Genomic DNA, 14,927 nt, shown 5'->3' with positions numbered 1-14,927 from the left:
TAACTGTATCTGTAACTGAATGTGTGACTGAATATGTAACTGGAACTGTATCCATATCTGAATGAATATGTCACTGAACCTGTATCTGTATACATAGCTGAATGTGTGACTGAATATGTAACTGAACCTGTAACTGTATCCATATCGGAATGTGTGAGTGAATATGTAACTGAACCGGTCACTGTATACATTATTGAATGTGTGAGTGAATGTGTAACTGTATCCATAACCGAATGTGTGAGTGAATATGTCACTGAACCTGTATCTGTATCCATAGCTGAATGTGTGACTGAATATGTAACTGGACCTGTAACTGTATCCATATTGGAATGTGTGAGTGAATATGTAACTGAACCTGTAAATGTATCCATAAATGAATATGTGACTGAATATGTAACTGGACCTGTAACTGAATCCATATCGGAATGTGTGAGTGAATATGTAACTGAACTTGTAACTGTATCCATAACTGAATGTGTGAGTGAATATGTAACTGGACCGTATCCATATCGGGATGTGTGAGTGAATATGTAGCTGACCCAGTCACTGTTTACATTATTGAATGTGTGAGTGAATATGTTACTGAACCTGTAAATGTATCCATAAATGAATATGTGCGTGAATATGTAACTGAACCCATAACCGTATCCATATCAGAATGTGTGAGTGAATATGTAACTGAACCTGTCACTGTATACATTATTGAATGTGTGAGTGAATCTGTAACCGTATCCATATCAGAATATGTGAGTGAATATGTAACTTAACAAATAACCGTATTCATATCAGAATGTGTGAGTGAATATGTAACCGAACCTGTCACTGTATACATTATTGAATGTGTGAGTGAATCTGTAACTGTATCATAACTGAATGTGGGAGTGAATATGTAACTGGACCTGTAACTGTATCCATAACTGAATGTGTGAGTGAATATGTAACTGAACCTGTAACTGTATCCATATTGGAACACGTGAGTGAATATGTAACCAAACCGGTCACTGTATACACTATTGAATGTGTGAGTGAATGTGTAACTGAACCTGTAACTGTATCCATAACTGAATGTGGGAGTGAATATGTAACTGGACCTGTAACTATATCCATATCCGAACGTGAGTGTATATGTAACAGCCTGTAACTATAGCCTTAACTAAATGTTTGACTGAATATCGTACTGAGAATATATTCTTATATGAACATGTGAGTGAGTATGTAACTGAACCTATAACTGTATCCATATCTGAAAGTATGAGTGACTATCTAATTGCACCTGTAACTATATCCATACAGGAATGTGTGAGTGAACAGCTAACTGAACCTGTAACTGCATAAATTACTGAATGTGGAAGTGAATGTGTACCTGAACCTGTAACTGTATCCATACCTGCCTGTATATGTAACTGAACCTGTAGCTGTATCCTTATCTGACTGTTGAAGTGAATATGCAACTGAACTTGTAACTGTATCCATAACTGAAAGTGAACAACTAACTGAACCTGTAACTGTATTCATGTCTGAATATATATGAGTAAATATCTAACTGACCCTGTAACTGTATCCGTAATTACAATCCGAATTTGGGCTTGAATTTGTATCTGAACCTGTGACAGTGTCTATAATTGTAAATATGTAACTGAAACCTGAAACTATAACCATAACTGAATGTGTGACTGAATATCTTACTGAACCTATAACTGTATCCATAACTGAATACGTGTGGGAATATGTAACTGAACCTGTAACTGTATCGCACCTGTAACTGTATCCGTGACTGGATGTGTGATTGAATATGTAACCAAACCTGTAATGTATCCATAACTGGATGTTTGAGTGAATAAGTATCTGAACCTGTACTGTATCCATAAATGAATGTGTGAGTGAATCTGTAACTGAAGACTTAACAATATAAATTAGTGAAGGTGGGACTATGTAACTGTATCAATAACTGAATGTTAATTATCCAGAATACATCATCACTGCTGTAAATGAACCTCTTCTTAATATGCAAGTGTAACTAATTCTTAATGTTGCCACCGTCTGTTGACACCTGTACATCTCCATCTGCAGCACTAGACACTAGTTCACAGGTAGCATTGAACATATATTATCAAGAACTTGTCGGTGGACAGCTGTTCTTTTACATTGCCTTACAGTTCGATGGTGCACAGTACAAAAAATAACGATAAAACAAGTACATTGTTGAGGAGTTTGAGGCTGAAGGTATAAAGAGAAAAAAAAGACTATTTTGGGACCGACCATTGACACAGTTTGGACCATTTGTGGAAGAAATTAGACTGGTTGGTGGAAGTAATGGCTTGTAGGTAAAGAGGAAATGAAAGGTGATTAACTGGTTTGTGGAGAGTGATGTTTTAGGCACAAATGGACAAGGTTGGAGATTTAGGGGGTAAAAGTTGGCCACTGATGTCAATGTTGGGGTTGAAGGTGACCACAGTTAGCCTTGTAGGAGCAGATTCTGACCAAACCTAGTTGGGTCTTGGGGTATTGGTCAGTAGTTCTGTGGCCAGAGGATGGCAATCAACTGCAGTGTTTGAGGAAGTGGCTGGCCGAAGTGAGCAGTGGCAAAGCCACTGGTTGCACATGTTTGGCAGTGCTGAACGGTGTGACTGGGAGCACTGTGGGCAGTGGTAGCGCAGTTGCCAATATTAAAGGAAACAACTCTCAATAAGTTGGTGCAAGGGTTTGTAATGTCTGTTATGTTTGTTATGTCCGCGACAAGGCCCTGGACTGGATCACCTCCTTCCTCTCCGACAGAACCCAAAGAGTCCGCCTCCCTCCGTTCCACTCCGGGTCACCAAGACGATCTGCGGTGTCCCACAAGGATCATCCCTCAGCCCGACCCTCTTCAACATCTACATGGCTCCACTCGCACGCATCGCCAGACTCCATGACCTCAACATCAGCTCCTACGCTGACGACACCAAGCTGATCCTCTCCCTCACCAACAAACCCCTCACCGCCAAAGCCAACCTCCGCCGCGGTATGAAGGAGGTCGCCGACTGGATGGAAGAAAGCCGGCTCAAACTCAACACGGACAAGGCAGAGATCCTCATCCTCGGACCCAACCCCTCAGCCTGGGACAACTCCTGGTGGCCCACCTCCCTGGGCACCCCCCTACACCAACCAACCACGCACGCAACCTGGGACTCATCCTCGACTCGAAACTGACCATGAACAACTAGATCAACGCAGTCTCCTCAACCTGCTTCTACACCCTCCACATGCTTCGCAAGATCTACAGATGGATCCCCACCGACACACGAAAAACCGTCACCCACATCCTCATCAGCAGCAGGCTAGACTACAGCAACGCCCTCTGTGCCGGAGCCCCAACCAGACTCCTCAGCAGACTTCAAAGAATCCAGAATGCCTCGGCACGCCTGATCCTCGACGTCCCCCACCGAGACCACATCACCCCCCACCTGGGAAACCTGCACTGGCTCCCCGTAGACAGAAAAATCACCTTCAAGCTCCTGACCCACGCTCACAAGGCACTTCACAACACAGGCCCAGCATACCTCAACAACCAACTGTCTTTCTACGCACCCAACAGGAGACTCCGCTCGGCCGATCTCTCTCTAGCCACCGTCCCACGCATCCACAGAACCACCTCCGGAGGCAGGTTCTTCTCCCACCACGCCGCCAAGACATGGAACTCCGCAAGCATTATCGGAGGCAGTCTGACCAAACTGGAAGTGATGCAGGCATAAATTGGCAAAGAAGTACAGATGGCCTTGGTAAGAGTTGTAAGAAATGAGGTTTGGCCACGGTTGTTAAGGGGTCGATGTTGGCAGTGTTTGGGGCAGAGCTGGCCATGTAAATTGCAGTGGCTGAATGCTGTAGGGCAATAGATCTCAATGCTTGGTAGCTGTCAAGGGCTGTTATGGCCACAGATGCAATATTAGAAGCTGTGGGTGTGAGTTACAGGTAGGTTAACCGGTTTTAGGTTTAAACCTATAATAACCGATAAACCCTCACTGAAAGAGAAATAGCCTTCACCGGTGAAAACATATAAACACTGAAAAAACACCTGCACAAACCACATTTGTGCAGGAAAACCCACAAACTAAATGCCATTCAAAGAAAGGAAAAAGAGAGTGAAAGTCATTTTATTTTGTCCTGAAGGGGTCAATACAATATAACTTTGTTATACAAGCTGGCAGTAAAAAAAGTCTGGGCTAACATTATTCTGCTTAAGTTTTGTTGTTTTTTTTCAGGTTTGTGGTCTTTGGTGTAAAGATGCAGGCTTTAGAAGCGTTTTAGGTCTTGTTCTATATTTTAATTGTAGATAATAAGGAAATATCAAAATCATATTTGATATTTTGGCTGTGTTTGATTCTTTCAGGGATAGGTAAAATGGCTGGTTTCATAAGAATCTTTCCTAATAGGTGTCATCACATTTACCCACAGAGAATGGGCAAAAACCCTTAATACATCAGCCCTCAGTTTCTAGTGAGTCAGTATTGATAGTAGGTGAATTGCCAAAACCTCAGGCTTTAAAAATTCAATACAAGGTATAGTGACAAGTATGTGTGAAAAGAGCACTATCACCAAGCATCTGAGATAGTGTTGAAAATTTACACCAGACTTTTGGAAAACATGGAACGCAGTGTCACTTGGAATGCTCTGCAAAAAAGGTTCTTTCCAAGTTCAACAAAGATTGGGGTGATATTTTTTGTATTTGCAGTGATTCAACTATGCATATGAAAAAGTACCAATGTTGAGAGAGCCTTTTCACAGAAGTTTGCATGGAAAGGAAAGAGTGAGCACACATGAACCAAAGACTCACTGAAGAAGTATTGTATGCTGTACTACAATAAGTTTAATTTGCAAAAATCTATTTGAACCTCATATATACTATACTTACACTGTCTTTATACCATGCACTATCAGTGCAGAAAGCAAGCAATAATAAAAGCAAAACGTTCCATAAACACCAGAAAAACACTGTCTCTGTTGTTTTTAATGGCGTGAAAATGTGAAACCACTGATAACCACTGTTTTTTAAGGTATTGAAATAATTGGAAAACACAAAACAAAAAACACCAGAATTTACCAAAAATAGAAACTGAAAACAGGAAAGCCTAGTTACAGGCCTCAAGTGACAGCATTGAGTTCAGTTATAAGTCACTGGTCACAGCTGTGCTTGCGCAAGGTTGCCAGTGCCCACTACTGTGGACTGTCATGGTTAGTCATACTGAGCTCAGAAATGTTGCATACAGTATTGAGGGTTGAGGTTGGTGAGGTGTGCCTAGGTTGGACATGGTTTGAAAGAACTATTAGCAGTGTTGGACTGCCCACCATAGCAAAGGCTGGTCATGGGGGGTAGCACCATGGTAAGCAGTAACTCATGATTGGGGGCACCATGGTCAATAACAAGCTGTTATTCATGGTCATGTTATGACTGTTGTGAGATGGTGTGACCAAGGTTAGTGGCTTCATACAGTGGACTTGGAGATCATTCCTGGCACCATTGTTGGTGGTGTAAGAACAGAGGTTGGCCATGACCTTTGATGTCAAATACTTGGCTCTCAGCGGGCCAGATGGGACATGGCTGAAGGAAGCATTAGAGTTTATTGGATATAGCTTGAGAAGATAGAGCAGAGGGTGCACTTGGTGTCAGAATACTGGCCAGTGCTTAGCTGATGTTCTCTCGTTCAAGAGCAGTGGTTGGCCCGTTAGATGGTGTTAGGAAAGAAGTTGGCCATGGCTTGTGATGTCAGTGTTCATGTTCTATGTTCATGGTTCTAGGAGGCGGAGGTTATGAAAGGATGTAAATGTTGGGGACAGAGTTTGGCAGTGCTGTAAGCATTGATTGGCCATGCTTGGGGGTCATGGTCATCACTGCTGGGATTTCCTTGGACAATTGCTGTGGATATCAGGGAATGGTCGTCTATGATGGACGCTGCAATGGGAAATGGAGATACACAGTTGGCGTCTTATGATGGGTGATTGGCCACAGTTGGGAATCATGGCTGGAGTGGGCGGCAGCAGTGCATGGCCATTCGAGGTGGTCGGCACAAGCCGTGGTTGGCAATGGAAGGCGAGATGTTGGGCAATGGGTGACGGTGTGATGGGTAGTGTCCGATCCCAGGCTGCACTCCGGTTTCCCCACCCACAGCCTCCCATACTCACTTGCCCTGCAGTGTGGTCGCGGGGCTGGTGCTGGCACTGCTCTGGCCGGTGCCTGCCCCGGGGCTGGAGCTCCTGGACGCGGCCCGGCTTCGCGGATCCTCACACCCTCGGCTTTGGTACGGTCCAGGGTCGCGAGGCGGCCGGTGCTGGCACTGAGGGGCGGAGGTAGGTGGTGGTGTGGGGGGCTCGCGCCCATCTCGAGGTGGCAAGGGTCTCTGTGGTGGGCCGTGGGAGTCCCGGAAGTGCTGTCGCCGCTCATGCTCCCGGTGCGGCTCGTGATCCCGGTGCTCCCGGTGCGCCTCGTGTTCCCGGTGCAGCTCGTGTTCCCGGTGCGGCTCGTGCTCCCGGTGTTCCCGGTGCGGCTCGTGGCCCCGGTGTTCCCGGTGCCCCTCGTGCTCCCGGTACGGCTCGTGGCCCCGGTGCTCCCGGTGCTGCCCCTCATGCTCCCAGTGCTCCCGGTGCTGCCCCTCGTGGTCCCGGTACTCTCTGCGCTGCTCCCGGTACTCCCTGCGATCCCTCTCCTCCCTCAGCTCCCGGTTCTCCCTCCCCAGCCTCTCCAGCTGGCCCTCCAGCTCCTCGATGCGCCGGCGCTGGGTGTCCAGCAGCTGCTGCTGGCTCTCGATGATGTTGTTGAGCTCCAGCAGGTACTCCACGGCCCGGCTGGGGTTCTCGGAGGCCGGGCCGGGCCCGCCGGCGCCCCCCGCCCCCTCCATGGGCGCGCACTCTTTGCTGGGCCAGGGCCCCTCAGCCGCCGCTGCTCATGGTGTGGGCTGCGCGGAGGGGCACAGAGCGGGGGTGACAGGGCCGCGCGGAGGATGGATGCTGCGGTGCTGAGGCTGGGGCAGCGGCTGTCCTCGCGCCGATCCGGCAGGCGGCTGCTGCTGCGGCAGAAGATCGGAGCGCGCGCGGCCGCTGCGCACCCACTGACAGCTGAGCGCGCGGCCGCCTGCCGGCCGGGGGCGGAGGGGAGGGGGAGGAGCGCCGGTCGCACGCACGCACGCAGCGCGTGAGCCTGGGGGGGGGGGAGATCGCGCGCCTGCAGCCGTCAAACCGTCACCGAGGAGGCGGCGGCAGCGGCGCGCGCCACCCGTTGACAGCTCGCCGCCGGGGCGCGCGCTGCGCACCTGCCGGAGGGGGCGGGGCGCGGGAGCGCCTGTCAGGAGTGGGCGGAGCTGCCAACTGTCAAACTGAGGGGAAAGGGCGGGAAAAGTGGCTCGCGCCAGCATGGCTGCCGGACAGGGGGGTGCGCCGACCCCGCGCGCCTCACAGGTGTGTCTGCGCTCGGGGAGAGGAGGACCTCACGGGGGCCAAGACCTCTCGGTGACGGAGGCCCGGGGGGAGCGGGCATGGGGTGGGGGGAGCCGCTCCCACGTGCTCGGAGCCCGTTCGGGTGGGGCTCCGGGAGGCAATGAGAGGAGGGGTCTGGGGGCCAGGCCTGAGGGGATCCAATGCGGCATCATTGGGGGTAAAAGAGTCCCCCTCGCAGACACCGGCCTTCCCTCACTTCATCATCGGTTCAAAGACTTAAAAAACCAAAAAAAAACACTGTTCTTTTAAAAAGGAAGGAAGGGTGCATGAAACCCAGGGAGAGACAGGCAGGTACCAGGCCAAGGTTGCTTTAATGGATTATAAATTAAATACAAAACCGCAAGGTGGGGCACGTGCACTTTCTATTGATATGTAATTTGTAATAATATAATTTGACGTTTGACATGATACTCCTCATGCACCCGGCCCATTCCGCACACCGCCCCCTTCGAGTTTATTTCATAAAGTGTTTGTTATTTTGTAAATGGTCCACCCCCACCTCGGAAGCAGAAAGCTTTGCAGACAGCAGCAGTGCTCATAAGTGCACAATGAGGTCGTTTTCTCAAACCATCCCTGCTGAGCTGCACACCATGCCAACAGCCCTTCTTTTTTATTTATAAATGTATATTGCCATTTTATAGAAAAGTGCAGAACAAAAAATAAATGTGATGGTACATAACATTAAAAAAATGACAACATCAGCTCTAAGGAGGCAAGGAGGAAGAAAAAGGGAAGACTGAAATGGTAACGCAGAAAATAAAAATGTAGTACAAAGAATGAAATACAAGTGAGAAGTGGTGATCTGATACACGTTACCCCACAAATCTTCAACCCCTAGGCTTGTCTGCAAATGCACTTCTCTGTCTCACTTCCTCCTCTAACATTTATCCAAAATGGTTCCAGGTTGCAGTCGTATTGCCCCGGCTAAAAATAATATTACACGCCCACCGCCCTACAAATCTTGTCAACTATCTTAAATTTCGAATGATAAAAAAATCCAAGACCACCAAGGGCCTTATGTATGACCCTTCTGGTGCGGGGCAGTGCTACAAGTCACATTGCTGCGCTGCGTCGCAGAGAAAGGGCAGGAATGCAATGTATTGATCCAATACGGCACATTCCTTTCCTCTCCCCTTGCACTGGCGCAGTTTAGCTACCTAGTGCCAATGCAGGCACCCTTGCACTATGATAAAAATGTGCCGGTGTTCTGGGCAGGCAGCCGCGGTGCGTCCATTGGGGCGTAGGGGCGTAGCCTCACCAGCCACATGGACCCGCATCGCGGCTGCAATCCTTACAATAAATTACTCTGTACAAGTGTTGTACAGAGTAATTTATTGTAAGGATAATAGGATTGCGAGTCAGCTGCCGGGACACACCCTGCGATTTCTGAATGCACAGGGGGTGGTGCCTGCTGCAGCTTGAGTGACAGTACACTCAGGCTGCAGCAGACAGACCGTAGTGCGCAAGTGCAAGTTGGGATCCAACTTTCCCAAGCATGTGCACTACAGTTCCCCTAGTAAGCAACAAGGAGGGACAGGGGAGGGACAATATTTAGGGGGGTCCAGTGTGCACGTCCCATCAAACACTATTCAAAACAGATGCACAAAGTTCCCCAAGGGAGTAATATTAATACAGAGGAGTGGTGTTCCTTCCTCTCTCCAAGTGTGGTTGTATGTGGAAGTCAGGGGCAAGTGTCCCTTGTCGGAACTAGGGATGCCTCACACAACAGGCTGGTTTAACGGCTGCTGTCATATCACCAACCAATTGTCTCGTGTCATCATCGGCTTCCTGCTCCTACGTCAAGCCGGCGCTGCAATGCCTGACGGGTAGCACTTTGTGCTACACTTTTATGGAGATCTTTTGTTCCTGGCCGTTGATTGAGTGAGTGTGAGGGGCCCAAGTGATAAAGTAGTGAGCCTGAGGTGCGGTGCATTAAAAAAGGTTAGTGTAGTCTACTCTGGTCACTTTATTCATGTAGCTAACTACCTTGTTAAAATAAGAGGGGTATGGCGACTCAACCAGACTATGTGTGGGAGACCCGTTCAACCCTCATCAGTGATCAGGTCAACATGTTTCATGCCATCACGGCAATTCGTCAGGACCTAAATAGTGCTCATAAACTTAGAAAAGAGCCCTGGATGGGCTGAGGAGTATAGCAAATACAACCTGAGGGGTCAGAGACTGGAACAGGAAGAGTTCCTGTGTTGCAATCCGCCCTATGGGAAAATGAGAGAAAAGAACATATAGTAATGGCTGTTCTCCAAGGGATTATCATACAATCCTAGATTCCAAGTGAGAAACGCTAATTAACGTTCACCCGGAATGTGTTTGTAACCAGTAAAATGGAGAGAGGTGGAAAATTGCCAACAACTTAGGTGAGTTTTGATTGGGTATAATATACCATGTTGGGTTACCAACAAAAATATTCTCAATCAACAGAGTGGTCGAAGCACGTGTGGGGTAGCACGGAGGAAAACTCGTCCCGAGTCTATTGCAAAAATAGCAATCAACCCCAGACGTTCTTGAATGCTCATGAAGCAAGACAACTTTTAACAATGAGTCATGCAAATATGTGTGTCCTGAGCCAAAAACCGCTGTAGGCACATTATAGCCTATATTCCTTTATTAAAACACTGTAATTAGTCCTGCACTTTTGGTTAATTACACAAAGTAATAGAGATACGTCAGTAAGGTGGGGAAGTTGTGCCCCCATCCTGAAGAAGGAGCATATGCTCAGAAACATGTCGACGCACACCTGAGGTACTGTCCATAGTCACGACAGAAAACTACCTGGCACTGCACTTCTTTTAACAGTGCCAGCCCGGGGTTGTGAATAAAGTTTTTTCCTGTACTCCCACGAGCCAGGTACTTTTTAAACCTTCACTATATCCGACCACTCACATTAATACCCCAACCACGTACACCACATGCACCACACATAGTCCATACTATCAGTGCTCCCGCGTAGTCGTAGGTCGCAGCACGCCGCATCCCGTTAGAGGGGTGCGAAGACCCCTATGATGAAGCATGACACCAAGGGGCCTGTTGGTGTGTGAGGGGTATTTTACAAAACACTGAGTGTCCCCACACCCCTGTGGTTGACACTTTTCCTTTTCACTGCATGTAGGATTCCTTTTGTTTATATAACTGTGCCCGTGGAGTAAGAATCCTACTTCTATATCTACCTCCCTCCCCCAATGTTTTTTTGTATGGTCATTCTCAGTCACTTTTCCAATGGAGAAAGAAGTCACATTGCTAAAGATATTCAAAGATACAATTGTGTAATCAATTCTTGATTTATGATTTTGTGATTGAAATGTCCACACTAATGATGAGTCTTGGGGTAGTGTCCCATTTAAAAGTCTTAATCCCATTGGTTCTATGTCTTTAACAAAGCTCATACCAAATTGGCTTTGGATGGAATTCATTGCAATAGATAGTTTTTGATGTGGGATTGCCCAAAGATAATCCTGTTGTTGGATGGTGTCATCTCTTAAATAGGGCACAAGCAAATCCCCAGAGATAATATATTCTGCGAATGGATCCTCCATCATTTGCTTTAATAGAAAGGTAATGAGGGTAGTGCACATGTTACTTCTTGAGCTTGCTGTCGGATGTATGTATACATTTACTATTAATACGATTTTTAATTGATTACTTTCCCTATACTGTAACTTTACTGTTAGTAAGTTTGGATTGTTCATAAAAACTTGTTCATGGTCCACTCTCAATTCAATGGCAGTAAATGTGGCTAGGCCCCCACTGGGGCGCCAGCATTTGTTCTGTTTAATTGCAGACTCAAAATATGCTTTGTATCCCTCAAGCATTGCGGGGTTAATGGACCAAGTTTCCTGTAAGAGAATAACCTGATAGTAGTTTGTCATTTAGTTTAAGTGGGCATTGTTTATGTTTTTACCTAGCCCATTTATATTCCACGAACATAGTTTTAATTTTTCACTATCTTTATTTGTTTTGCCTGTTGGCTTTCCTATTCTCTCATTGCCTATTTGTGCCATGAAGGGCCAAACTAATCAATTTTTCATGTATTCTAGTTTGCTTTTCTATTTTAATTGGAGTAATTGTCATATCAAGTGATGTATCTGTTTTTCCAATAGGATTTCTTAATACTGAAAAACCCAGATGGCTTCTTTTATTTTGTTGTTGGTGATTCGGAGATACAGATATTTGGATAGACTATTGGCTGTTGCCTACTAATTTTTGTTCCCCAGCTGAGAAAGATTTCCTTTGCATTTATTACTAGTTCAGTTACAAGAGTGGAATCCAAGGTTACCAATGGCATTTCTTGGCTGCTGTCTGAGTTTGAAAGAAATTCAATAGATTCAATGTTTTCAATAGAAACTTTTTCTAATGATTGAATAGATTTAAAGAGATGGAGGATATTTCCTCTATTTAATATATTATGGCTGCCTCTAGAGCAATATTTAGGTGTAAAGATCAGTTGTGGTTTATCAGACATTGTATTTTTTCACTTCCCACCCATATAGTGGGTACGTGGTCATAATTTACAGGCTGCTGAAGCTCCTTGATATGTCCCATTATGTCTTTTTGGTTCATATTTGTTTGTCTTTTAAGGTATTGGGGACTTTGTTGCACACATTGATTTGCGTTTTGGTATGCCTGAATTGGTCTTTGCATTATTGAGGTGAGTTGCCCTTCCACATCCCCATTCCATGGTTCCTTAGCTTTTACTGTTATAGGTAGGGTCTTTGATATTTCCATCTTTTCCAATACACCTTGGTTTACATTCTGTTTAACCTGTATTGTTCTTTGTATTATTGGTGAAGTATGTCTTTCTTCCTCATTATTCCATGCCTCCTTAACCTTTACATTTGTGGTAGGGATCTCTAGTTTTTCCTTTTTTCCACCTGTACCTATATTGTTCTTTGTATTGTTGGTAGGGAATGTCTTTCTACTTTCTCATTCCACACCCCCTTAACTTTGACAGTTGTAGGAATGATTTTAAATGTTTCCGACTTTTCCAGTAGTACTGTTTTTTTATCAGGTATAGCCTTCTCCCTTACTCCATGATTTCCAGACAACCCCTATCTATCCCATCAATCTCTAACTTGTTAGAATTTCCTCCACTAGTGGTTGTTACACTGTGTATACCATTTTGCATTTGTGTGTCATTTCTCTGTTCCTTAGGATTGTTTTCCCAACTACCTTTACTGAATAAGGCAAAATACTTCCTACTTTTTCCATTGGTTATAGAGTTCTATTCCCCATGTAGTTCTTTTTCTTGTTTTTCCATAATGTCTTTATTTTGTTTTGTGTCATCATGTCGTAAATTGACAGCAATGGGTTAGCATTTAGCTGAAGCCATCCTGTATTTAGAAGTTATCTTATCCGCTTTGTGAAAGCCATTTTGTATTTCTGGCAGCCATTTTGTTTGCCATGTGCTCGCCATGTGCACTGTCCTACCTTTCTGTTAACTGCTCTTGTAATCTGCCTATAGAAAAACTATACTTAGCATCTTCCACTTTCGGACATGCCCAAGAGGGCCTAGTTAGTAGAATGCACCTGCTTCTCTAGTATAACCGTTGGGCTATTTTTACTGCTGTATGGAGAATTAACTCTCCTCCCACTTTGTTGAGCAAGTAGATCTTGTATGCCCAACAAAGTCATTTTGCATGCTTACATGAGCCAGGGCTGCCCCTTGCATTTATGCTTACTATGTAACTCTAAGCATATATAAAGCCTCTGTTTTCTGTACTCCTCAGAATGCCTCATTCAGTTGCTAAGGCTTCTGTGTGACGTAGTCTTACTCATTTGAGGTTAATAAAAATGCTCTTTTATATTTCAGCTTCTGTGCCAATTTCCTCTTTATTGGTTTAAAAGGACCAAGTATCAGTGGGACCCCTAAGAAGGTTAATTGATTTCTTCAAATGGCGCTCCAACATTGACCTCATCAGAGAAGTGGCTATCTGAGGGAGTGATCTTGTCAGGAGACAGAAATCTACTGTGGAGAACAGGACAGGACTCTACTAAGGAGGTACTCTGTGCACGGAGATTCTGGGGATTCTCTGTCTCTGCAGCCCAGTATATTTCTGATCTTCCTGATTTGGATCCTCCACACGATGTCACCCCTGACTGAGCTAGCAATACTGGGTATGGGCTCCCAACAGTAAGGCCAAGTTCAAAGAAGTTGGTATTGTCAGCAGGCTGAGGGTCCTGCGTCGGGTGATTGATTTGGTTGAGCTTTGTGGAGAAGTGTGGCTCACTGGTTAGAGGAGGCAGACCTGGAAGCAGACGTCAGCCCGGGACCAGGGTTCAATTCCCGGCTCGGCGGGGTCTTGAGTCCTAAAATGTCCATGGACTCGACAATTCTCGCTTCGGTGCCTACTCGATTCACGGGTTCACACTCTGCGTCTCTGGGCAATAGCTTGCTTAATCTCCACAACGGCCCCTCGCGGCGGGATGCCTGGCTTTCACCTTACGGATACCCTGCTGGGGTTATCTCACAAGGGAATACCAGGACGGGTTCCCTAAGCAAGCGCTTAGAAACCGCTTGGTGATTTGCGCTATATAAATTCCTGTACATTTACATTTACATTTGTTTGATTTGTTTGAGCGGTGTTGAAGTTTTGTTGTTTAGTGGTATGTCAGACAATGAAACCTTTGCGTACAGCGAAGATCATATTAAGAAATTATTAGCTGCCCCCCCCACTTTTTGCTTCTGCTGCATTGAGCATTTCCGCCCAAAATCAAAACGAAACGGATAAATTGGTGAGGCTTAAGAAAAAACAAATACGTACAGAACTGCATGGCCACTTTCTGTTGCAACATCTTAGAGCAGGAACCATCCCGGGATGTCTCCAAATTAAAAAAGTACCTGTCATCTTCACGGAAGATCCAATGTATAAAAAGGGTTATAGTTATATCAAGACGAAGTGTAGTCGTGATCTCATGGTGTTGACAATGGAAAGGGCTCAAAGATTATCCAAAGCACAACTTGAAGAAATCTCTGCCCTGGAAAACGCAATCTCAACCAATCAACAAATAGTTGATGCCAAAGCCTTACTAGAGAAGGTAGAGTAAGAGATCAGCAAATTTAAGTATTTCACAATAAACCAGAAAAGCAACTAATTTGAGAAGGACAAAAGGAATTTCAGCCTGGACAAAGTGTATCCCTTCTTACAGGCAGACTTTTATTCGAGACCTGAGTCGCGCAAACACCTCCAGGACTACCAAGGGAAATCGTCCAATAATTTTATCACTTTCTCAGAAACCTCCTCCTCTGGGAGTGGTAGTGAGGGGGAAACTCTGAACCCCGAAGAAACATCAACAGACGAGGGTCTTACCAACAGCAACAGGCTCCTTTTTTAGGAAGAGGTCAACCGAAACCCAGAGGAAGGATCCGTTACAACCATCAACCATGGGAAATGTCGACTCGTCGACACAATTACAACTAAAAACTTCACCCATCTACAATCTTTCTAACA

The 14,927-nt window shown here is 45.7% G+C and overlaps 1 protein-coding gene across 2 annotated transcripts in view; it reads right to left on the bottom strand.

Annotated features, from left to right (window-relative positions):
* The window catches only part of IQSEC2 (IQ motif and Sec7 domain ArfGEF 2), a 942,770-nt gene extending 935,764 nt beyond the window's left edge, over positions 1-7,006 (bottom strand). Inside the window, exon 1 of one of the 2 annotated variants that reach the window (XM_086940141.1) lies at positions 6,157-7,006. In XM_086940141.1, the coding sequence (XP_086796267.1) occupies positions 6,157-6,869 (713 nt within the window). In that variant the 5' untranslated portion in view covers positions 6,870-7,006. The remainder of the gene's footprint in view (positions 1-6,156) is intronic. The other variant, XM_086940140.1, reaches the window with a different exon arrangement.
* Positions 7,007-14,927: the final 7,921 nt, after the last annotated feature.

The sequence above is a fragment of the Lissotriton vulgaris genome, chromosome 10 (genome assembly GCF_964263255.1).
Source record: "Lissotriton vulgaris chromosome 10, aLisVul1.2, whole genome shotgun sequence".
In the NCBI taxonomy this organism is placed as follows: Eukaryota; Metazoa; Chordata; class Amphibia; order Caudata; family Salamandridae; genus Lissotriton; species Lissotriton vulgaris.
The sequence above is the reverse complement of the archived record's forward strand: the minus strand, read 5'-3'. Positions and strand labels throughout refer to the sequence as shown.